Below are 24,019 nucleotides of genomic sequence, written 5' to 3' on the forward strand. Positions count from 1 at the left end.
TCATTAGTTGTTTCTAGCTAGCTACGCAACAGCTCAGGCTAGGACATGGTCCTTCTATAATTAACCCTTCCTATGGAGATTTTCAAAGCAAGTATTCAGTCATATCAATCATTCATAATTTACATTTAATTATCATCTTTGGCCCAACATTATTATGGGACTAAATCTCTACTTTACTATTTCAGTATTGTACCAGGTTGGAAGTCATATCTTGGAAAGAAGTGTTACAGCTGAACTTTGCGCTCTTGCTAATCTGCATAGATCATCATTTGGTCAGAAGAGAGGTTTCTTGAAATGGTGGCCTATGAAGAAGCACTGTGGAAAGGGATCTGGGAATCATAGTGGATTACAAGCTATATATGAGTGAATAGTGTAAGCCATTGCAAAAAAGCAATCATTCTGGGAAAGTAGTAAACAAGGCATGGGAACTAATTCTTCTCTATTTCATGCTGATTTAAGTCTTAGCTGGAGTATTATGTTTAGTTCTGGGTGCCACACTTCAGAAAAGATATGGCCAGATTGGAGATAATCTAGAGAAGAGCAACAAAAATTAGTAAAGATAAAGAAAACCTTAAAAGAGAAGATTGAAATCACTGGGGCTACGTCTAGACTACCAGAGGTGTCCTGGAAAAAACTCCGCCGCATCCAGGAAACGCGTCTGCTCTTCCGTTTTTTTTTTTGCTGAAGAGCAGAGGCGCTTTTTCAGCAGCCCCGTCTTCCTCCTTCTGCGAGAAAGAAAGGCTCTTCTGAAAGAGGAGGCTTTTCCAAAATTTGGTCCAGCGTAGATGGGCCAAATTTCAGAGAAACCTCTTCTGACAAAACTATCAGAAAAGGGTACGCAAATTGTATTGTAGTCTAGACATAGCCTGGGTTTGTTTAGTCTGAATAAGAAAACTGAGAGAGGGCATAAGAGTTTTCAAGTTCATAAAAGCTGTTACAAAAAGGAGGCAAAAAATGTTCTCCTTAACCTCTGAGGATAGGACAAGTAGCAATGGGCTTAAGTTGTAGCAAGGGCTGTTTAGGTTTGACATTAGAAAATGCTTCCTTTATAAAAAATACTTCCAGTGGTTAAAAACTGGAATAAATTGCCTAGGTGGTTGTGGAATCTTAGATGAACACTTGTGAGGAATGATCTAAATATTATTTAGTCCCGCAATGAGTGCAGGGACTGCAAAGCCCCTGCCAGTCCTATGATTCTGTGATTCCAACAACTGTATTCATATCTCTCTTGAGGAACCCCTTCTGCCATTTCATGTACATTGAATCTATACCCAGTTCTTCCATAAGGCCTGTAAGGAAAGTAAGGCCTGCAGGGCTGCAGAAAGAATTGCGTCCTCCAGCCAGCCCTTCAACACTGCCTAGCTTATGCCATCTAGGGCTCTAGCAGCAGCAATTTAAAGGGCAGTGGCCAGGAGCCCTGGACTCTTTTAAATCACTGGGCCCCAGGTCTGCTGCCCCGGTTGGTGGCCCTGAAAAGCTTGTAATGTCCCTATTTTAACGTATTGCCTAGAGTGCATCTAGATCCACTTCTGCCATATCCCTGACTACGATTCTACTTGAAATGTACATCGCTATATGTTTGTTTTTCCTTATCCCTAACTTTTGTCTTCTTAGTAATAGAGATGTAGCCGTGTTAGTCTTGTCTTGTTGAAACAAAAGACAGGACTATGCAGCACTTTAAAGACTAACAAGATGGTTTATTAGGTGATTAGCTCATCACCTAGTAAACCATCTTGTTAATCTTTAAAGTGCTGCATAGTCCTGTCTTTTGTTTTGTCGTCTTGTTTGTCTGTTCACCTTTTCTCAAAAAAGAGAGAAGAATGAGTTGATATTCAATTGTCTAGCTAAAATAAGGGTCAGGATCAGAGTAAACTACACTAAAGCTCATTCCCAATGAAATGGAGGTGATGCTAAGGTATGGAGAAACAGCTAGAGGAAATGGCAGGAATATTAAAGATTCATCTCTTGGCAGATTATTATTTATAATTTTTATTATGGTTGTGTCTAGAGCCCCATCTGAGAGCAGGTCGCTATGTTACCCACACAAAAATCTCTGTCGCGCCCATACTCAAGGGCTACGTCTACATTGGCCCCTATTCTGTAATAGGGATGCAAATGTAGCACTTTGGAATAGGCAACTCCGTGGGGGATTTAAATATCCCCCGCGGGATTTGCATTTTCATGGCTGCTGCTTTTTTCCGGCTTGTAGATAAGGAAATTCAAGTAGGAATAAGAGATCCTCCGGAAAAGAGCTTATTTTCCGGAGGATCGCGTCCAGACTGGCGCTTTTCTCCGGCTTATCTACAAGCCGGAAAAAAGCGGCAGCCATGAAAATGAAATCCCGCGGGGGATATTTAAATCCCCCGCGGATTTGCCTATTCCAAAGTGCTACATTTGCATCCCTATTACGGAATAGGGGCCAATGTAGACACAGCCAAGGGGCACACACCTTTACTCAATTCCAAGGCACAGGGTGTAACTTTCTGTGGGCTTGCGGACTCGATTACCAGTGAAAGAGCCTTACACAGTAATATCCTTACTCTGTATTTATTAACCATTAAATTGTAACAAAACCGAGTAAAAAGCCCAAGCATCCTGGATCCCAATCCCATGCCCCATTCATGAACCACTCCATGCCAAAGGCTTTACAATTTCAAATACACTTGAACTATAGAATTTTGTTTGTTCCCTTTGGCTATGTCTACACTATGAGTTTTCTCAGCAAAAAATATGCTAATGAAGGACTCATTTGCATGAGTCACAATCTCATTTGCATATTTTCTGCCAATCCGTTTTTGCGCAAAAACAAATAGTGTGGCTGTTTTCTTTTTGCACAAAATCCCTTTTTTCCACAAGATCCTTATGCCCTGAAAAAAACTCCACCACATCCAGGGAACGATCTTGCGGAAAAAGGGGGTTTTGCACAAAGAGAAAACATCCACACTGCTTGTTTTTGTGCAAAACCCCCAGTGCAAAAACGGATCGGCAGAAAATATGCAAATGAGATTGTGACTCATGCAAACGAGTCCTTCATTAGCATAATTTTTTGCCGAGAAAACTCGTAGTGTAGACGTAGCCTTTGAGAATAGTCAGAGCAGAGTTTATTTTTGTAGACAAGCCTTAACTGAAGCATTGGCCTGTCTTTCTAAAAATGCTCAGACTTCTGGGTTATAACTGATGTATGTATGTTTTCATCAATGATATGCCCAAAGGTCATGACGATGTGAAATAAATACAACTAAGGTGGGGGAAAAAAACCAGGCCTAGAAATTTGGCCTGAAGTATTGCAGAGCTATAAGGGAAGGAGAGCTCCCTTATGCTGAACTGGCCCTCTCCATCTCTGCTAGAATTTATGAAAATTCCTACTGGTGTTTGGGCCAGAGTAACTCCCCTACATCCTAGCCCAGCGTTTCCCAAACTATGGGCTGTGGCCCAGTACTGGGCTGCGGGAAAAATATACCGGGCCTCGGCGTGGCTGCCGAGAGGGGAGCAGGGCAGGGCGGGCTGGAAGAAGGTGTGTGTGTGTGGGAAACTGGCCACCGGGAAGCAGGTTTGTGGGCAGCGGGGCTGTCCGGTGGAGATGGGGGGAGCCGGGCAGCTGGCAGAAGCAGGGTTGGTGGCAGCGGGGCTGTCTGGCAGGGATCGGGGGGGGGAGCGGGTGGCCGGCAGGCAGAAGCAGGGCTGGACAGGGGCCGGGAGGGCTGGCCGGGGGAGATCGGGAGGAGGAGGACAGGAGAACCAGCCACAGGAAGCATTTTACCCTCCCCCCATACCCTCCCTCGAGTAGTTGCGAATTGCCTGGCTGGTAGACACACTCGCGAAGTGTGAGCACATCTACCACCCAGGCAGTTCGCAGCTACGGACTGATACACCTAATAATAATAAAACTTACCTAATTAGAAAATACTGGACATTTTATATGTCTGGCATTTTCTCAATTTGTTTTATATGTCTGGCATTTTCTCAAATACCAGACTGTCTGGTACAAAACCGGACACCTTGCAACCCTACCCCTCCTTGTACCCTCCCTCCTCCTTGATACCCTACCCCCAATCTGCTCCTGCTCCCGCCTCCTGGAGTGCCCATGCAGTGCTGGGTCCTCCAAGCCTTGGCCCAGACTGGGCAGAGGATGCAGCCAGGTGAAACACTGAAAATTTATTCATTTTAAATACTTTATATATATGCGTTTATATTTTGGGGCTGAAAAAAACAGTACTGAAAAAAACTGGGTTCCAACTAAAGTAAAAAGTTTGGGAAACCCTGGTGTAGCCAGCTTTCTAGCCATCTTACAGTCCATTTATCCAATCCATATTCCCTTAACTTGCTGGCAAAAATACTGTGGGTGACCGTATCAAAAGCTTTGCTAAAGCTGGCACTGGGGGCTTTGGAGGACCAGAAACAACTTATTTGAATATTCATCATTTGCGTAATGAATATGCAGATATGCAAATAAATGTTGCCAGTCCTCCAAAAGCTTGTGAATGGATTTACTGGTCCCCGTGTCAAAAAGTTTGGGAACTCCTGCCCTAGGCCAAGATGTAAGAGACAGGCAGCTACTAGGTTAGCCGCGCTGCACGAGGTTCGAACCAGCGGGGTTTTAAAAATGGCGGCTCCCCGCTTATGCAAATGAAGCCCGGGAAATTCAAATCCCGGGCTTCATTTGCAAGTGCGGTATGCCTACATTACCCCGCTAGTTCGAACTAGCGGGGTAGTGTAGACATACCCGGATATATGCTAAGTGGAGTCAGGCTTATGGGACTGACCTCAGGTTTCAATGACTACCAGCATCACATGGCAGGTTTGAAATTAGGGGGTTTGTCACATGTGACTTTACCCTAAGGTTGGAATGTTCTGAGTGATCTGACATTTTGTGGTTCTTATATAGGGGGACAACACCCTCTTGAAATAGAAGCAAATGTGAGACTATTGTGTACAGGATCAGGCCTCTGGCTAGTTCATTTGTAGTAGACATTCTTTCCTATATGAGCAAAAAAATGAAGGATTTTCAAAAGCATGTAAGTAATTTAAGAGAATAATTCCCATTGTACATAAATGACACTGACATGCGTTTGAAAATCCCTACCTAAATCATTTTGTTTTAAATAGGGATAAATTCTCAAACACTGCATTGCATACCTAACAAAAGACTATAAAAAACCAAGTAGTCCTATAGAGATTAACAAAACTATATACAATATATAGTATCATGAGCTTTTGTGATCAGTAAGTCAGTTATTTATGATTTGAAATTTATAGCAAAAGACAGAGACAAGAAATTGATTCACATATGATAGCTCTTTTTAAATCTATGCTACTAGAAACTAACCATATACAGATAAAACAAAGAAGTGCACTCAGTGATTCCATATACTATTTTAAAAAATATACCTTTCTTAAAACACTTCATATTTTCAACCTTACAAGAAGCCTTTCCATTAACCCATGAATATTGCATACTGTGTATTTCATATCATTATGCTGGGGTATCCACAAATATATAAATCAATGTTTTAAAACCATTATGATGAAAAAAGGTTTAACCTGCATTTTCCAGTATTGTGTTGCGAGCATGGATATGAACCCAGTAAACATCACCCTGCTGGGAGCAGGAGCTAGTCACCCCATGCATTGAGGGACCAGGAGCAAGAGCCAGCCCCCCTGCACTTGGGGCTGCCAGCAGTGGCAGCTGGCAGCCCCAAGCATGGCATGGCAGGGAACAGAAGCAGCCTTTCCCCACACAGTTGAGGTGGCTGGCTCCTGTGAGGGGGTCAAATGCAGACCTGTGTGGGTGAGGGTGCAGGAGCAGGATTCTGCTTTACCAGTTAACTGGTGAAACCTAAGGCTGTGTCTAGACTACATGCCTCTGTTGGCAGAGGCATGTAGATTAGACAGATCAGCAAAGGCAAATGAAGCCGCGATTTAAATGATCGTGGCTTCATTTACATTTACATGGCTGCCGCGCTGAGCCGACAAACAGCTGATCAGCTGTTTGTCGGCTTGCCGCTAGTCTGGACGTTCCCCCCGTCAACATCAAAGCCCTTTGTCGGCAGCCCCGTTATTCCTCGTGGAATGAGGTTTACCGGGGCTGCCAACAAAGGGCTTTGATGTCGACAGGGGGAACGTCCAGACTAGCGGCGAGCCGACAAACAGCTGATCAGCTGTTTGTCGGCTCAGCGCGGCAGCCATGTAAATGTAAATGAAGCCGCGATCATTTAAATCACGGCTTCATTTACCTTTGCTGAACAAACAAATCTACATGCCTCTGCCGACAGAGGCATGTAGTTTAGACGTACCCTAAGGTTTCACCAGTTAACTGATTAACCAGGATTTTACATTCCTAGTTGTGTGGGTGTTTTTTCTTAATTGCCTTTCAATTTTATAGATGAAATGCAGATGCTATCAGCACCCCTACAGTTTAAAAAGATACTGCACAACATTTGTCCATGTTAGTAGCAGGAGTATATTTATTACTTATTCTCCTTGTACTCTGGTTATTTCAAATGCAGCGTGGTATGCAAAATTATGAGGGTTTGTGTTGTGGAGGCTGTTTGTTTTACTCAACAACAGATCACATTTTTTTGAAAAATTAAAAGCACAGCACATATAGGAAATTATTATTGTTGTTCATCAGTAGTGCTGCAGTAGCTCTACCTCGCTGAGCCAGGCACTTTACACACATAACAAAAAGACAGTTCTGCTCCTAATCTAAATGTAGAAGGTGAAATGACAGGTGAATGCCACAAACAGAGGGGGTGAGGAAGCACAAGCTAACAGAGACAATTATGATCAGTATAATAAGCAGCAACACAAAATATAACAATTGTTTTTCAATGAGTATTCCAGATATTGCTATTTGAGCTCCATCCACTCGTGGAGGACTGGTTGAGTGTTTCCAACTCATTTTAATCACAGCTGGAAACCACTCAGACTTACCTGTTGGTTCTTACTGTTAAAATAGATATAAATATGTATTTAATGTTTAGACTTTATGAAATGCTTGTAAGTTGCTGCATGCATTGATCTTACTTATAATATCTAAACTGCATGTTGTAATGTTTAAGTATTTGTTCTGTAACTATAAAATGTTTTTAAAACTGTAAAATCCCAGTCAGGACAGATGCATTACTAAGTGTGCAATACTAGTTTACCACAGGAGATGTCATCTCCCCAGTAAAAGAAGGCCTCTCGATACCAGACAAACCACTACGGAACATCAGAGGACAAAGACTTTGTTGACTGATTCCCCAACATCAGTGAAGAGGGCACATGTACAAGCTTTCATCTCATCACAGCTTGAATGCTGAGGGAAGCACAAGACAATATTTGTCAAAGAGAAATTAGCATTATGCTGCTTCGTTGGAGAGGGAAATATTTTTAAGCATTAACAAGGAAACCCTAAAGTTAGCCCTAAAGACATTAGAGAAGCAGCTATTACCTTTTGAAACCTAAGACTGTAACTCATTTGGGTGTGTATGTTTACTGTGTTTACTTATTTTAATCTTTTAAATAACTCATTTCTTTTCTTAGTTATTAAATCTCTAGTCCAGGGGTGAGGAACCTAAGGCCCACGAGGTGTACCGGTAGTTCGGAATAGGAAGCCTAGTCTGAACTACCTAGTTCGAGCCCCGTGTAGCCGCGCTGCACGGGGTTCGAACCAGCGGGGTTTTAAAAATGGCGGCTCCCCGCTTATGCAAATGAAGCCCGGGAAATTCAAATCCCGGGCTTCATTTGCAAGTGCGGTATGCCTACATTACCCCGCTAGTTCGAACTAGCGGGGAAGTGTAGACAACCACCTAACCTCAGGAAGATACTTACTAACAGCCATAGGGCACACCACATTTATAATGTGTTCACTTTCTTTATTGTATTCCTTTGTTATATATGATCATGCCAATTCTCTTTCAGAATATGATCTGAAGAAGTAGGTCTGGCCCACAAAAGCTCATCACCTAATAAACTATCTTGTTAATCTTTAAAGTGCTACATATTTTTCCTGTTATTTTACCAAGATCAGATTAACACAGCTACCTCTCTATTACTATCCATCTATCAGAAAGGCATTCTTTCCTGTGTGGCAAGACAAAGCAGAGTGCCCAAGATGACTGTTTTATCAAAGCTACTATAGTGACTTAGAAATTCACACTTGATTCTTAGTGGGTGAAATTATAGACTATAACACCAATTTGGCGGTTGTGGCCTGTTCCTTGACAGTCTGCCCTAAGGTTGACACTCACTCTGTGGTCTACTCCAGTCAACATGAGAACTAGTGCCATTTACAATTGTGACACTGTCTGAAAAATATCCCAGCTCCCAGCCTATTAAAACTTTGTGTGTCTACTGAGTCTTTCAGTTTTATTCTATAGTGTTTTTTAACTAAAAGAAGGGTTTTGCAGGTTATTTGATGGGAAAGATCATCCCTCTTTTAAGGCTGCTACAAACTGGCTTTCAAAGTGATGTTGATGCCATCTACATGAGACAGTTGGAGAGTACCATGTATGTATGTGCATGTACTAAGGTACATCTGACAAAAGTTTGTCAGCAACAAAATGGAAAATTCTGTATGGAACTACCAAGGGAATTAGAGCACAATTATTGTTTAAAAAAATATTCACTGATATTTGTATGTGTGAAATATTTTTTCCAAGCTTTAACTCTAATTCCTTTTTTCCTTGGTTTTTAAGAATTCTGAGCTGTAGTACATCAGCAGAGATTTAGACTGGGGCACAGGAAAGGTGAGTATGTTAGTTATTCACATATTTACCTCAGCAGTCCTCTGCCCTGTAACACAAGCATATATTTAATTTCTGCATATTACAACAACCTATTCTGATTTAGATATTTTAATTGATGAGCATAATGCATACTCACAAAACACAGGCATGTCAAATCCAATGGCCAAGATGAACCCTCAGTTCAGAAGACAAGTTACCCAAGTGAATTACTAATCAGTACAATTTTTTTATGCTGCAAAAATATATGCATCTTAGAACAAAGAGAAACATGTTAACAAAGAGACACCTGCTTATGGAAGTTTCATATACTATTAAAGAATATTCACTAAGAGCTACAGAATACTAGGATATGTTTTCATTTTTGTCAGAATTTAGGCATAATATCTCAATATGGCCGTGTCCAGACTCAGGGGTTTTTTCGGGAAAAGTAGCCTTTTCCCGAAAAAACTTCCCCTGCGTCCAGACTCAAGCCACGTTCTTTCGAAATTATTTCGAAAGAACGCGGCTTTTCTTTCGATGGCGGTAAACCTCATTTCACGAGGAAGAACGCCTTCTTTCGAAAGTTCCTCTTTCGAAAGAAGGCGTTCTTCAATGTAAAGAGGCCGTCTTCGAAAGAGAGCATCCAGACTCGCTGGGTGCTCTCTTTCGAAAAAGCGGATTTCTCTTTTGAAAGATCCGCCTGCAGTCTAGACGCGATCTTTTGAAAGAGGCTCTTTCGAAAGATGCTTTCGAAAGAGCCTCTTTCGAAAGAAGCCTGCAGTCTAGACATAGCCTATGAGAATAAATTAAAACTGCTGGAATGCTTATAATCTGTGTTTTTATATTGGTTGATGCAAGCATGCTATCTGATCAAATGAATACCTCCTGTTAATTTGAAGCTGCATCTTGAAATGGTTATGGTGTACTAGCATTTCTAGAATTTAAAGCTATATTTTGCAAAGTAGTGAATATTTTCAGTTACAGTTGGAAAACTTTATTATTAAAGCTGGTAGAAAAATCAGAATGTCCATTCCTTGATACATTGTGATACTCTTATTCCTAATTCCTGAATGAGGATGAAAAAATCAAAATATCACAATTTTTTCGTAGAACAGAAAGTTCCAAAAATATTGATTTACCAATGTCAAACCATTTCATTGTGTCTCAGTCTTACACTGAATTGCATCCAACTGAGCTCCTGTGGTGCCTAATAGGAGTGGTAGTTTAGATTTCTTTGTGATGCTTGCAGACCACGTGCCAGCTCATTCTAGAGCCCCAGGCCAATTCACTTGTGTATTATTTTAGATCAAAGTGATTGTTATGTGTATAAAAGTATTTGGTGTCTAAACTTAAAAGAAAACAAGTGGGATATTTGCATTGTTTTCACTTATCTGTATCCTGTTGTAATGTAGAAGCAAATATTTACATTGATGGATTATATAGTTAGGGGGTGTGTACAAAGAGGAAAGAGGCCCCAAATGAAGAATAGAAAAATACTAATTCAAAGCAAGTGGTGTGTGATGATCAGAGGTCAAAGACTCAAAATGCTTCCTCACTTTCTTTCACAGGAATAGTCCACACAGAAAATGATACCATCAGCTTATTTTCTGTGAGAAGCTATAAATGTGGATTCAAGAAAAGATCCCAAATATCTGGTCTATTTTGACTCTTCCAGGGAAGTATACCTGATGCAAAGCAGCAATCCCCATGGACAATTTGAGTAACTTGAAGAGACTTGGGAAATGTGTAATTTATTATATCACTGCTACCATTTGCAATCTGTAACTCAGCGGTGAATATATTTTACCTTGTTTAACCTCTCAATAATTATCATTTTATTGTTTTAGCTAATAAAACTTTAGTTAGTTTACTGTAGAATTGGCTATCAGTTTCTCATTGTGGAAAGAGATCTGGGGTAAGCAACTGGTTTGAGTCTGTAAGCAGTGGTTCAAATGGGCTAGTACAGGTCAGTACGTTGTGCCAGAAACCCTCCTGACCATCACCAGCCACACCACTATGCTGCTGCATCTCTGTGTCCCACTGGAGTATGAGAGGCTGGGGGTGGGAGCGCTATGGTAGCTGGAGGAGCTGCTCCTTTTGACATGGCTCCTTTCCAGCCCTGCTCCCCCAGAGATGCGACAGCTCTGTGGAGAGGCTGGGGGCAGGCTTGGAATTCTGCTCCTTTCCTCACTGCCCTTCCCAGGAGGGAAAGAAGCAGAACTCCTAGCCCCCACCCCAGACCTGTACATGACAAGGAGACATACCAGCTCTGTGGAGGTGCTGGGGCTAGAAGTTCTGCTCCTTTCCCTCCTGAGAGGAGCAGTGGAAAAAGGAGAACTACCAGCAACTCCTACTCACAGGTAACATGGGATGAGGGAAGACTTTGTGCGTCCCAGGTTGGGAACAGGGCAGAGTCACATGGGGGAGCATCATGTGAGGAAGTCAAGTGCCCACCCTTAGCTAGTGTGCTCTCCCCCTCCTGTACTGGTAAAAGTTTTGTTTACTTGCACCACTGTCTATATGCAACCTCTATATGATGCAATTTTTGACGTAACTAACCATTTTGCCACAAAATCCAATCTGTCTGGGTAGCAAGGTAGACTGGAGTGTCTAATGGGACTGTTTGCCACTCCATGGTGAGTTTGGTATCATGATCCAGGCATCATTCACATGTGCCATTTGAAATCTAATTCTAGAATGCCCCACTAGTTAGGGTGTCTGCTCTGAGGTAAGCATTCACAGTTGTGAGGAACTCTGGACAGCATGACAGCCCCATACTCTGAATATTCTCTGGAATACATTTTCAATGATACATTGTGGTCATGGTTTTCTCAGGATAGTTCAACAAGAAGTGGGCCTGTAGTTCAGTCAAGGAGTCTGAACCCTTATGGGAGTGTCAGGAATGAGAGCCTGAAGTTGGGTCTCAGATCAGATAGCTAACCACTGCAGAAACATTCCATCAGTCAGATTGCCTGACTGGCTGAGCAGTGTTGCCAGGACTGCTCTTATGCCCAGCAGTAGCATTTGGCTGTGGCTATGTAACACACACCTCCAGGGTGTGCTGTACTGTCCCATCTAGTGGCACTGAGATGACAAGGATGTAGTCTGATCTACAACCTTAGCTGATAGGGAGTTGGCTTTTAGCTCATGCAGCAAAGGCTCATACACAATGCTCTAGAGCTCTAGAGTAGTTTTAGCTGCCTAACAAAAATGTGAGATAGATAAGGGGAGTAGAAATGAGTCTGTTACTCAGATGGGTCCCACTAACTCCAGCATCTCCCTGTTGGTGGTAGTGGATACCATACAGAAGCTATGGACTCAGGTTGATGTCCAACAAGCACAAAGTGCTACACTGCAGGTGTAGGCAATATTTGGGGGGGGGGGGGGACCATCAGGAGTCATGTGCATCCCTGTGCTGTGGAGGGGGAGGCGGGGTAAAGTGTCACATCACATCAGTCTCTCAGACAGTCTCTGATAATGCTGCCTGAGAAAGATAGAGGAGACACAGCACTGTGTGAAACAGGGCTCCTGAGGGCACCATTTGGTAGGAAAGGGGTCTGTAGCCCCCGCCCCTTCCCTGCCGCAAAGTTTGAATTCCTGCATTTCACACTTGAGGTCTTCTTAAAGTCCAGGCCCTAGCTCCAGAGGCAGCTCTTAACTACAACCGAGCTTGCCATGCTCCCAGCTCTGCCTTTGGGGCAGGGAGTTTGTTTATAAAGGGAAGAGACAGGGCGATTAGATAGTGGTGTGCTCCAGGGATCTTCATTTGGACCATTTCTGTTCAACTTAATCATAAATGATCCTGGAAAAGGGGTAAACAGGGAGGCAGCAAAATTTGCAGATGATACAAAATTACTCAAAAGAGTTAAGTCCAAAACTGACTAATGAGTTACAAAAGGATCTCACAAATCTGGCTGATTGGGCAATACAAAGGCAGATGGAATTCGGTGTTGATAAACGCAAAGTAAAGCACATGGAAAAACATAATCCCAACTATACAAAAAAAGATGGGAGTCTGAAATAGCTGTTACCATTGGAATTATTGTGGGTGGTTCCTTGAAAACACCTGCTCAATGTGTAGTGGCAATCTAAAAAATTAACTGAATATTGGGAATCATTAGGAAAGGAATAGATAATAAGATAGAAAATATATTGCCGCTATCAAGTCATAGTATGCTCACATCTTGAATACTGCTTGCAGGTTTGGTTGCTTCATCTAAAAATATACATTAGATTTGGAAAAGGTATAAAAATGGCAAGGATAAGGAACAGCTTCCATATAAGGAGAGATTAAAAAGACTGGGACATTTCAGCTTGGAAAAGAAATGACTAAAGTATGGGTGGATATATTAGAGGTCTACTAAATCATGAGTGGCGTGGAAAAACAGAATTAGAAAATATTATTTGCTCCTTTACTAAAATAACACAAGAACCTCACCCAATGAAATTTATAGGCAGCAGATTTAAAACAAACAAAATAAATTATTTCTTCATGGTCAACCTGTGGAATTCTTTGCCAGGAGATAGTTGAAAGGCCCAAACTATAACAAGGTTAGTATTAGAGTTCAGGAAGAACTCTAATAGAGTCCTGATGCCGGTGCTGGCCTTCCAGCCTCACTAGTCCTTTGGGCTGCTTTGGCTGAGGGGAAGAGGTGAGGCGGGGTTTGAGGCAGAAGGAGGTTGTTCCAGCCCTTTCTCCAGAGTGTGGAAGGACACATGGTCAGTGCCCTCCAGGAGCCGACTCAACAGTCTCCTGTGACTATAGGCACAGGCCGTGTTGTCCATAACTGAGTTAAATAGTGACCAGATATTTAACACAATTAATATTAAAAAAGGAGACAGACCTTGGGTCAGAAAAGGGAAAGAGCAGATTAATAAATATTTAGATAAATTAGATTTATTAAAATTGACATGGCCTAATAATTCATCCTATAATATTCAAGGAAGTAGATGAAGTAGTCTCTGAAAATTTAGTGCTTACCTTCAAGAACTCAAGGCAGATAGGTTATGTTTCAGAGGAATAGAGAAGGGCAAATACAATGGCCTGAGAGTTACAGACCATCCAACCTAACTCACAGGCACAGTGGCGAAGTTGTTTCCAGACAAAACCATGCCTATGCAGGAGCGAGATAAGAAAGGCAAAGACACAAAATGAGCTCAGTCTAGCTAGACACATAAAAGGTAACAAGAATACATTCTACAAATATATTAGAAGTTCTACAAATATATTAGAAGTAAGTTCGAACTAGGCGTTAGTCCTCGTAAAATGAGGTTTACCTAGTTCGAACTAAGCGCTCCACTAGTTCGAATTAAGTTTGAACTAGCAGAGCGCTAGTGTAGCGCCTATCAAAGTGAATTCGAACTAACGTCTGTTAGATCGAATTAACTTTGTAGTGTAGACATACCCTAAGTTAGGATCATTCTACATATCTATGTATTTGCCTAGGATACCTGATAATTAATATTTGTGTTTCAGTGGCACCCAAAGGTACTAGTCAGTATCAGGCTCTCATTAGTCTGACTACTGAACGAATAACAATAGAACACTACTTGTCATCACCTACATCCCCCAACTTAAACCCGTCCAATACATTATCAATAAACTAAAACCTATACTGGGACAGGATACTAAACTCCAAGAGGCTCTGGGAGACAGACCCATAGTTTCCTATAGACAACCACTTAACCTCAAGATGATTCTTACCAACAACTACTGGACATACCACACTAATACCAACCCTAGAACTTTCCCTTGCAACAAACCCCGTTGCCAGCTTTGTCCACATATTCAGTCTGCTGATACCATTATTGGACCTAACCAATTCAGTTATAAGATCAAGAACACATATTCCTGTTCATCCAGAAATATAATTTATGCTATCATGTGCCGACAGTGTCCGTCTTCTGTGTACATTGGACAAATGTCTCACACACTTCACCAAAGAATCAATGCACACAAAAAAAATATTAGACAGGATCACAAAGAAAAAACAGTTTCTTGCCATTTCAACCAGAAAGGGCATTGTCTCAAGGACTTAACTACCTGCATCCTGCTTCAAAGACATTTTAACACCAGACTTGAAAGAGAATCCTCTGAACTGTCATTCATGCTTAAATTTGACACTTTACACCTAGGTCTCAATAAAGACACTAATTATCTTACCCATTACAAAGATAGCTTCCTCAATTATCACCTCTAATATCATTAGCTCACAGACATTTACCTCCCCCCTGCCATCCCGCTTCTGTTCTGAAATGTGATTTGTCCTTTTCATATGTGTTCATTTTTTTGATTGTATCCTTTGGTATATATGGTCATGCCAATTTTCTTCCACTCTTTAATCTGAGCAAGTGGGTCTGGCCCACGAAAGCTCATCACCTAATAAACCATCCTGTTATTCTTTAAAGTGCTACATATTCTTGTTTATTGTTATAGCAGTGATTTATTTTAAAGTGTATATAATTCTTTAGTCCACTAGATGGCATGCTGTGCAGCAAAGAATACTACTGGAGAGGGAAAGAACAGGTTGATGAGATTATTGATTCAGGATGTGTACAAGAGACAAGTGCCAAGCAATTTTCATTTATATAGTAGTGACATTTGGATGAAACTAACACATGCCAAGCAGAAGTATTGCTCACAATGCTGTCTGGCTAAATACCAGTATGCTAAGTAGACCTGATATTATTGTTTGGGGGTTGGGAGTGAGGCTTCCAGCAGGAACATTTTAAGGCTCTGTCCCCACTAATATTTGCAAATCTTATTCCAAACACAACTGCAACCAAGTAAATTCATAACTGTTGGCATTCACACTTAACACAATTACAAACCATGTCAGAACCCAGATAGACGGGAAAAATAGAGTACCACTCTTGCTAACAAAGTTGTTTGCAATATTGTGTGTATGTGAATTGGTACTGTTTTGTTAATATGGTTTAATGGTTAAGGCCCCACATCTTCAAGCTTCTGAACAGAGATGTCTGTGGTTCTGAATGAACACTGTTGAGTAAGGATGCAACTATTTGTATTAAAAATAATATTGTGAATTTTTGGCATGCATGGAGCAGCTGCAGGGGTGGGACCATCACTGGTGGGCTTGGGAGAAAAGATTGCAGCATTATGCAGGTCTAGGATGACAAGCAATGTCTGCAGAACTTGCCAATGAGGAAAGCCACCTGCCTGGAACTGTGTGCAGATCTTATATTAGTTAGCACTACAGCACAAGGACACCAAAACAAGAGCCACCTTCCCAGTGGAGAAGCACTCACTATGCAGAAGCTGACAACTCAAGTCTGCTACTGGTCATTTACAAAATAGTTGACAGCCAGGAAGTCTGCCACTGGGGCTAAGTTAATGCAAAAGAGCAGGGCTATTATTGTATTCTGCTATGAAGGACTGTGACTCTTGAAAATATGTGTGAAATAGTGGATGGCTTTCCAACAATTTGATTCCCTAACAGCAGTGGAACAATAAATGGCAAACATAGCCCAATTTTGTCCCCAGACCATCTTGCCAGAGAGTACAACAATAGAAAGGAGTATGTCTTTATTGTATTGGTGGTACTTGTTGATCACCATGGTCATGTCTTGACATCAATGTGAGGTAGTCAGGGAAGGTTCATGATGCTCATATTTGCAGGAACACTGGCCTGTACAGAAAAAGCTGTTCAGGCAAGAACTTTCATTCCAGACTGGAAGATTCCAATGGCAGCTGTTGAAATGCCCATAGTTATCCTGGATGTTCCAGCACACCCTACTTCCATGGCTCATGATACATTGTATAAAACCTGGACAGCAGCTATTCAACAATAGGCTGAGCAAGGTACAGAATGACTGTTGAGTCAACATTTGACAGATTAAAAGCTTGCAGGCGCTGCCTTTATGTCAGTTTAGACCTAAACGAGGAAAATATTGCTATGGTCATAGCAGCCGACTGTGTGCTAAAATATTTATGAGACTAAGGCTGAAAAATTTCTAGTGGGGTGGACTTTGGGACCAAACCACCTAGTGGCTGATTTTGAGCAGCCAGGTAGTGGGGCCATTAGAGGGGCACTTCAGGGGGCTATTTGAACCAGGGAAGCTTTGATGCACCAGTTATGCCACCATGCATCAACAATTTGATGACAGCTTCCTGATTGTGATTTGTAGTCTGCAAGTGTCCCAGATTGCCACCGTGTATTGATTCCAGCTGCAATTTGTATAGAAAACAAATAAAGATTGATTATCTTTCTGAGAATATTTTTTTTTATTAAATACCAATTAACATCCAGAAAATGCTTGGTGGAAAGGAAGATGATAGTGTGTGGGCTTTGAGAGCTGTGTGCAGTTCCAACTATCATTATGAAAGCTGTCCAAAAGGGAGGAGTGAATGGAGTACTGAGATGGCCAGGAAGATACAAGCATGGCCATCCTTGGACACACGCCGCTGCATACTACACCAGAAAATGTGGGGGCACCACTGGAACCAGGGATGGCCCTTTTGGGGTATGTGGCTGGCGAGTGCCCAGGGCAGCCTGCCAAAGAAAGTACCATGTGGTGGCCAGACCCAGAAATGCTCCATGTGTGCCACAGCCAAGCAGCCGTGGCACTGGTTCCCCCCTGGATCTTCTCCGACTGAGCCCCTCACCACAGATGTTCTTGGTTTGCAGGTCCAGGGTTGCCTTCTCCCCTTGCCTCCTCCCCCTAACCTGCCCTCTTGCTCCTCTTGGCCAGCTAGCCACCATCTGAGAGCTCTTGCCAGTGACAGGAGCAGAGAGGAGTCCTTAGGCTCTGTAGCTCTGCTCCAGCCCGATCTCCTTCCACCAGCAGTTCATACCATTTGGTGGTATGACAGGGCAGAGTGGGAAGCTCAGCAACAGGTCTGGTTGCTGAATACCATGGACAGCTGGGCTCCCCAGTGCTCAAGCCTCACCTCCTCATTGAATTCTCAGGACTCTTCCGGGCCTAGGGCAACAGTTGTGGGATGGGGCTGCACATGAAGCTCCCTCCTCCCCACCAATCACTTGCTCCTGCCCCACCATTAATCAAATGTGGAAGCAGGGGAGCATAGAATCCCAAATCATACTGGGCAAGAAGTGGCACTGGCACCCAATGGATGGACACCCTGGCCCATGGGTGCTCCTTGTTTCAAGTAAGCCCCATTGGACCAGGCCCCACAGAGGAAATGGAGACCCAATTTTCCCTGCCTTATCCCCTCCACCAGCACTCTTGGGGGAGACTGGGCCTCACCTTGTTCGCCCTGCTCCATTCACTCACCAGCATGCCTAGGCTAGGGAAGGATGCGAGTCTGGCTCAGTTCCGAAGCAGAGGAGCAACAGCCCCAGGAGGAGCAAGCAGCAGTGCCAGCTGTTTTGTGCATCCAAGTCAGCTTTCCCTCCTGGGTGCAGGGAAAAGTGCAGGGAATAGGAGGGAAGGGCTGCAGGGATTGGGTTGCAGGAAGGGGAGCAGGCCTTTGGAGTGAAGGGAAGGTGATAGCCAATAAGGGGCAGTGGCCAGCAAGCAGTGTCTAAAGAAGTTGCCAGTGAGGAAATCCATCTTCCTGGAACTGTGTGCAGAGCTTACGCTAGCTAGCAGTACAGTCAAGGACACCAAAATGAGAGCCACCCTTTCAATGGAGAAGCCAAATCACAAGGGCCAGAAGCACCAAAAAGCAAGTTAATCCAGGATACCATTTTCCCTAAGGCCAGCTCTAGACACAATGAATGGGTGCCAGGAGTTTGAGAAGGGCATGCCAAGCAATTCTGTACTGGCTGCGGGGGAAGGGGAACAGGGGAAGGAGAGGGAGAGTATACTTATATTCTGCCTGCAGCATGATTAGGGATTTCAACATTTCCATTTGTTCCTCCATTGTTTTTATCAGCTGCCAAAGCACATGAAACAATAAACAGTAGCATGATTGTTAGTGCACTCATGGCATTGAATCATAGAAGTAAAATACACCTCTGTTAAAATACAAATCAGTTTCTCATTTTCCCTTAGCCAGCACACTGCTCAGTGAATGCCCTAAACATGGGAGTGTATAACTTATGGAGGGGCCTCTGTCCTCTCCCAGGATGAGCGGGGGGTAGCAGGATGAGGGGTGGATAACAGTGGCCCACTTTCTGCTGGGTTTTGGCTGCCAGGGACAAGAGCCCAATATGCTGAGGAAAAGGGAGCTTGGCTTTTATCCCCCACTGCAGGTCCTGGGAAGGGGGGATGGCCTGCTACCACCCAAGCTGCCAGGGACAGAGGCCAAGCAAGCCAGAGACCCTTTTTCCCCCTTCATGATTCCAGCTCATCTGGCCTATATCCACAGCAGCAGGGTCGGGGTGGGAATAAGGATGTTAAAATGCTATTATCTGGCTAATAGTATAGTAAATACAATTTATATCGACTATACAATTAATCAATAAGCACCTCTGCAGAGCCACAGCGGGGGAGCTCCAGGAGTCGACTTGAGCCAGGACTGAGCAATCCTGGCTCATGCCAGCTCTGGAGCCGCCCGCGCTGCAGATCTGCATTTTAAATGTAGTAAGAGCCTCTGAGCTCTTACTACATTTAAAATGCAGAGGTGCAGTGATCAGCGTGAGCCAGGACTGCTTGGTCCTGGCTCGCACTGAATCCAGCAGCCCCTATTTGCAGAGGACAGCCCTTTCTGCCATGAACAGGGGCTGATGCTAGAGCAGCCTCTGTTTGAGGTGGCCACCCCTGGTGCTCTGGCACCGGCCTGTTTGTGGCCAGCCCTGGCCATCACAAACAAGAGTTGCTTGGCAGCAACAGCTCCTGTCTGTGGGGGGCCCAAGTTCCTGCTGAGAACACTGTGGACAGGGACTGCATCACAGCAGCATCCCCTATCTCCCCCCTGCTGCCTCAAATAGAGGCAGTGGGAGTGGGGCAGGAGACATCCTGGAGAGGTGCTGGGGAGAACTGGCTTTTAAGCTGGCTCCCCCAGCACTGGATCCTGTCCTCCCCTTGCTGCCTCTCATAAAAGCAGCAAGGAGGGGTGCTGCTGAGAGCATGGGACAAGTGGGGACTGCTTGTGTCCCTGCTCACCCTGTGCTCCCTGCCACACTTCTGCTTTTGAAATGTACAAGAGCCCTCTGGGGCTCTTGTACATTTCAAAAGAAGAAGTGCCTGCAGTGGGAACCAGCACAAGCGGGGTCTGAAGCAGACCCTGCTCTGTTAGAGGCAGCAAGGTGAGGGGGAAGCAAATAGTCGCTTACATCCTTAGGTGGAGGGCAACCTGCTGCCACTCCAGCTGATAGAGACAGAGGCTGAGTGAGTTAGAGCCCCCTCTTCTGCTTCACACATTTCCAGCTCATTCAGACCCTGACTCTGGCAGCTGAGCCCAGGCAGGGAGTGTGCCATGGCTGCCTCCTAGTATGAGGGACTATCTCAAGTAGAAGCATCTCTGTCCCATTCCCCACCCCAATGTCAGGAAAAGTGCCAAATATGGGGTGGGGGACACACCGGGGGTGCATCTAGACTGGCAAGATTTTGCGCAAAAGCATTTGCTTTTGCACAAAAACTTGCCAGCTGTCTACACTGGCCACTTGAATTTGCACAAGAGCACTGACTTTGTAATGTACAAAATCAGTGCTTCTTGAGCAAATACTTTCATGCTCCCACTCAGGAAAAAGCCCTCTTGCGCAAGAGGGCCAGTGTAGACAGAGAAGAACTGTTTTGCGCAAAAACGCCCCGATGACTAAAATGGCGATCGGGGCTTTCTTGTGCAAAATCGTGTCTAGACTGGCTACGGATGCTTTTGCGCAAAGGCACTTGCCAATCTAGACGCGTTTTTGTGGAAATACTTTTAACAGAAAAACTTTTACGTTAAAAGTATTTCCGCAAAATCATGCCAGTCTAGACGCAGCCAAGGAGAGAAAAACAGAGCCTCTCTCTTTCCCCTGGCAGGCCAATCTGAAGAGAAATGTTACCCTCCTTGTTCCCCCCGACCATGCATCGCCTCTGTGCATAGGGGAATGTGAAGCACATAAAGCTACTCTGGTATATTTCTATCCCTTAACCCACTTCTACAATATAACAAGGCAAAGGACTGCTCTACTTCATAACTGAACAGCGTAACTCAAAAAGATCATTGACCAGAGCTCCCCTTTCCTGCATCTTGTGTGCCAGAGAACAAGTGTTGAATCTGGCTTGAATCCTCTTGGGTCGAGGTGTCCTGACTCACCACAGTACTGGATGATTCTGTTCTCAGTCACATCTTGCCTTTCAACTTGACCTCCTCATTCACCACTTGAGTCTGCTATTTCTAGTCCCCCTGAGGCATTCACAGGGCTTTTTGACAGTGGAATGGAGTTGCCACCAAGTAAGGCATACAGCTCCTTATAAGGATGTAAAATCCCATTCAAAAAGTTAAATGTTACATTTAATCAGTTAACTGGGTCCCACAGATGAAGGGCTGCTTCAGACTGGTCAGGCCCACAGCAGGCTGCTCCAGCCAGGCCAGGGGCTGCTTGAGTCAGGCCTACCACACCATGCAAGGGCTGCTTTGGTAACATGAAAAGGTTCAAATAAGAGAAGCTGATGTATTGAGTTAAAGGGCATGAGGAAAATAAATATAGTTAAGATAGATCAACCATGCTTTATTTGAGGCCCAATCTTAATTCTACTGAAGTTTATGGGAGTTTTTGCCACTGAAATGGGAATAGCATTTAACTGCTCTCTTCCTTTTGCCCTCTCTTCTAAAACAGGAATAAAAAATATCTAGCAAGATTATTGGTTTGATTCATTAATATTTGTATTTGAGGAAGGGGTCATACCAAGTGAAACGGGGCTCTGATTTTGACTGAAATAAGTGGTCATGAATGTATGTGTATATAAGTAATAAAGACTTGGTGGCAAAACAATTGTCATTATAAAACTGATTTCAGTTGCTTATAGTTGCCAAACTTTAGTCATTTGGTCTTAAATTTTTCATGTCAGATATCTACCTTAGGCTAAACTTATGTTTAAATTTCACCAAGAAAACTCCATACCACCCCAAAAAACACCTAGCCAAACTGTTCACCTATTTCTGTGGAAAAGATTGAGGAAATACATTTTATATAGGTTTAAAAAATCCTTACATCACTTTTGCTGGGATGCTCTAATAGCATTTTGGTTTGGATCAGGGAATTGAAACTGGCACGTGGGAATTTCTGCACAAGCATGAAGATGTGCACTGAATGGGGCAAAGATCCTGTGGAACAAGAGTTTGTGATCAGATAATTAGAGAGCGTATCAAAATGCATATACACAAACAGGCTAAAATAAGACTTCATATGAGAACTTAGAAAGTGGGTCTGCCCCACGAAAGCTTATCACCTAATAAACCATCTTGTTAGTCTTTAAAGTGCAACATGACTGTTTTTTTCTGTTTTAAACTTAAATGTGTCACTTCCTATCTTTTCAGTGCTTGATTACGTAACTTTAATGCTCTTTTATTGCCATTTTGTATCTATTAATTATGTAATAAAACATACTTTCAGATTTTCATAAGACCCTAAATACTACATGAACTAGTGGCTCATATAATATACCCTTGAAGTGAACAAAAACCCCACAACAAGTGGGTTGTTTTGACAGATGATTTACATGTGCAGGGGGAAAAGTATCCCTTTGGGAATACTTAAATGACGCCTTAAGGCAGGCACTGGAAATGGTAGGTAGTTTCTTTCACGTTTGTGGCACAGTACTTCGATCAGTTTCGGAGTCTCCTTTGGCAAGCGTGACCTCCGCTGCCTGGCCCAATGCAAGGGCTGAGTCAAACAGGCCGAAAGCGAGTGGCTGTGCACTGGGCGATACTATCCAGAGGTGCATTTAACGTTACTAGCATCGCCCCGCAGCTCCGGTACGTGCAGCTGGGGACCCGGCTGGCTGAGCGGAGGCCCCGTTGGGAGGAGGGAAGGGGCGATACGGGGCCTTCCCTCGGCCGCTGAAGGCTGCGCACAACGCGCGCGGACCTCAGTGGGAGCCACTAAGCAAAACCCAGCCGCAAAGAGTCTTTTGCGCCTGCGCTTGGAGCCCCTTCCACCCGCGCTGGCAGCCGCTGTCTTCTGCGCATGCGCGCTCGAGGTTGGGAAGCCGTTGCCGTGGCTGCCAACGCCGCTGAGTGACGGACTGAGCCCCTGGGCCGCCCGCCCCACCGAGAGGGGTTGCGCCCCTGCAGCTCCCTCAGCCAGACGGTCCCGGGGGCCGCGCGGCGAGCGCCCGGCGCCGGCTAATCCCGGCTTGGCCGCAGCCGCGGGCGGGAAATTCCTGAGTCTGCGGGGCCCGTGGGGCCGAGGCCTGCAATGGGCGAGGGGAGTCCCCGCGGCCCCGCCCCCTGAGCGGCTGGCCCGGCCCGGCGGAGGATGAAGAAGATCTTCGGCTTCGGGAAGAAGAGGAAGCAGCCGGGGCACTCGCCCTCCAGCCGCGCCTCGCTCCCCGGCGGCGGCTACGAGCTGCGGGAGAGGGACCTGGGCAAGCTGCACCGAGCGGCCGCCGGCGGGGACCTGGGCAGGCTCCAGCAGCTGCTGAAGAAACATGACGTCAACCAGCTGGATAAAGAGAACAGGTAACGGGGGCGGGCCGGTGACCCGCCTTCCCTTCCTCGGGACAGTGCCCGGACTGCTCCAGAGAAACAGCACGTGGATCGCCACCGAGCTTCCTGCTATGGCAAACTGAACTGTCACATCCAGAGGACTGGGTCTCAGCCCTCGCTCCGTAGGCAACCTGTGCCCCAGTCGGCACACAGTGGCCTAGATATTTGTTCATTTTTTTTAATTGTATCCTTTGGTATATATGGTTGTGACTACTTTCTTCCACTATTTGATCTGAGGAAGTGGGTCTGGCCCACGAAAGCTCATCATCTAATAAACCATCTTGTTAGTCTTTAAAGTGCTACATTGTCCTGTATTTTGCTTCAACTACCCCAGACTAACACGGCTACATTTCTATCACTGGCCTAGATAGACATTTTATTACAAAAACCAATATCCTCACACTTTTACATAGCTTTGGCATTTTAATTATAAGGAAAAATTATGGGGTTGGTTGTTAAAGATTGATTCCAACCCTGCAGTTTGTGTTGCATGGGCAGATCCTGGTTTCCCTAGGTTCCCTTTTAAGTACTCCAGTTGGGCACAAAAGTCTATCTGTACCACTCCATTGCGGGGTTGGCATCTAAGATGTGTATTACTTTGATGATGTTGAGTGTTTTTCATAGCTACTATTAGTTTCCAAGTCTTCGTTTTATAATGTTTCAAAGCACAGAAATGTTTTCAATAGTTTCTTGTTTTTACAGAATCTGAAATTTTGGAAAAAATTAAGTTGACATTATGTTATTC

The 24,019-nt window shown here is 44.2% G+C and overlaps 1 protein-coding gene across 16 annotated transcripts in view; it reads left to right on the forward strand.

Annotated features, from left to right (window-relative positions):
* The first annotated feature begins 22,740 nt into the window (after positions 1–22,740).
* Positions 22,741–24,019, forward strand: part of ANKRD7 (ankyrin repeat domain 7) — a 177,643-nt gene continuing 176,364 nt past the window's right edge. For 12 of the 16 annotated variants that reach the window (XR_012903776.1, XR_012903777.1, XM_075929108.1 and 9 more), the window contains exon 1: positions 22,744–23,247. Coding sequence is in view for 12 of the 16 variants with exons in the window: in XM_075929108.1 (XP_075785223.1) it covers positions 23,045–23,247 (203 nt within the window). In the remaining 4 variants the exon portion in view is untranslated. Of the gene's footprint in view, positions 23,248–24,019 lie in introns of all 16 variants that reach the window. The other 4 variants (XR_012903781.1, XR_012903785.1, XM_075929145.1 and 1 more) reach the window with 2 other exon arrangements.

This window comes from Pelodiscus sinensis, chromosome 1 (genome assembly GCF_049634645.1).
Source record: "Pelodiscus sinensis isolate JC-2024 chromosome 1, ASM4963464v1, whole genome shotgun sequence".
NCBI lineage: Eukaryota > Metazoa > Chordata > Testudines > Trionychidae > Pelodiscus > Pelodiscus sinensis.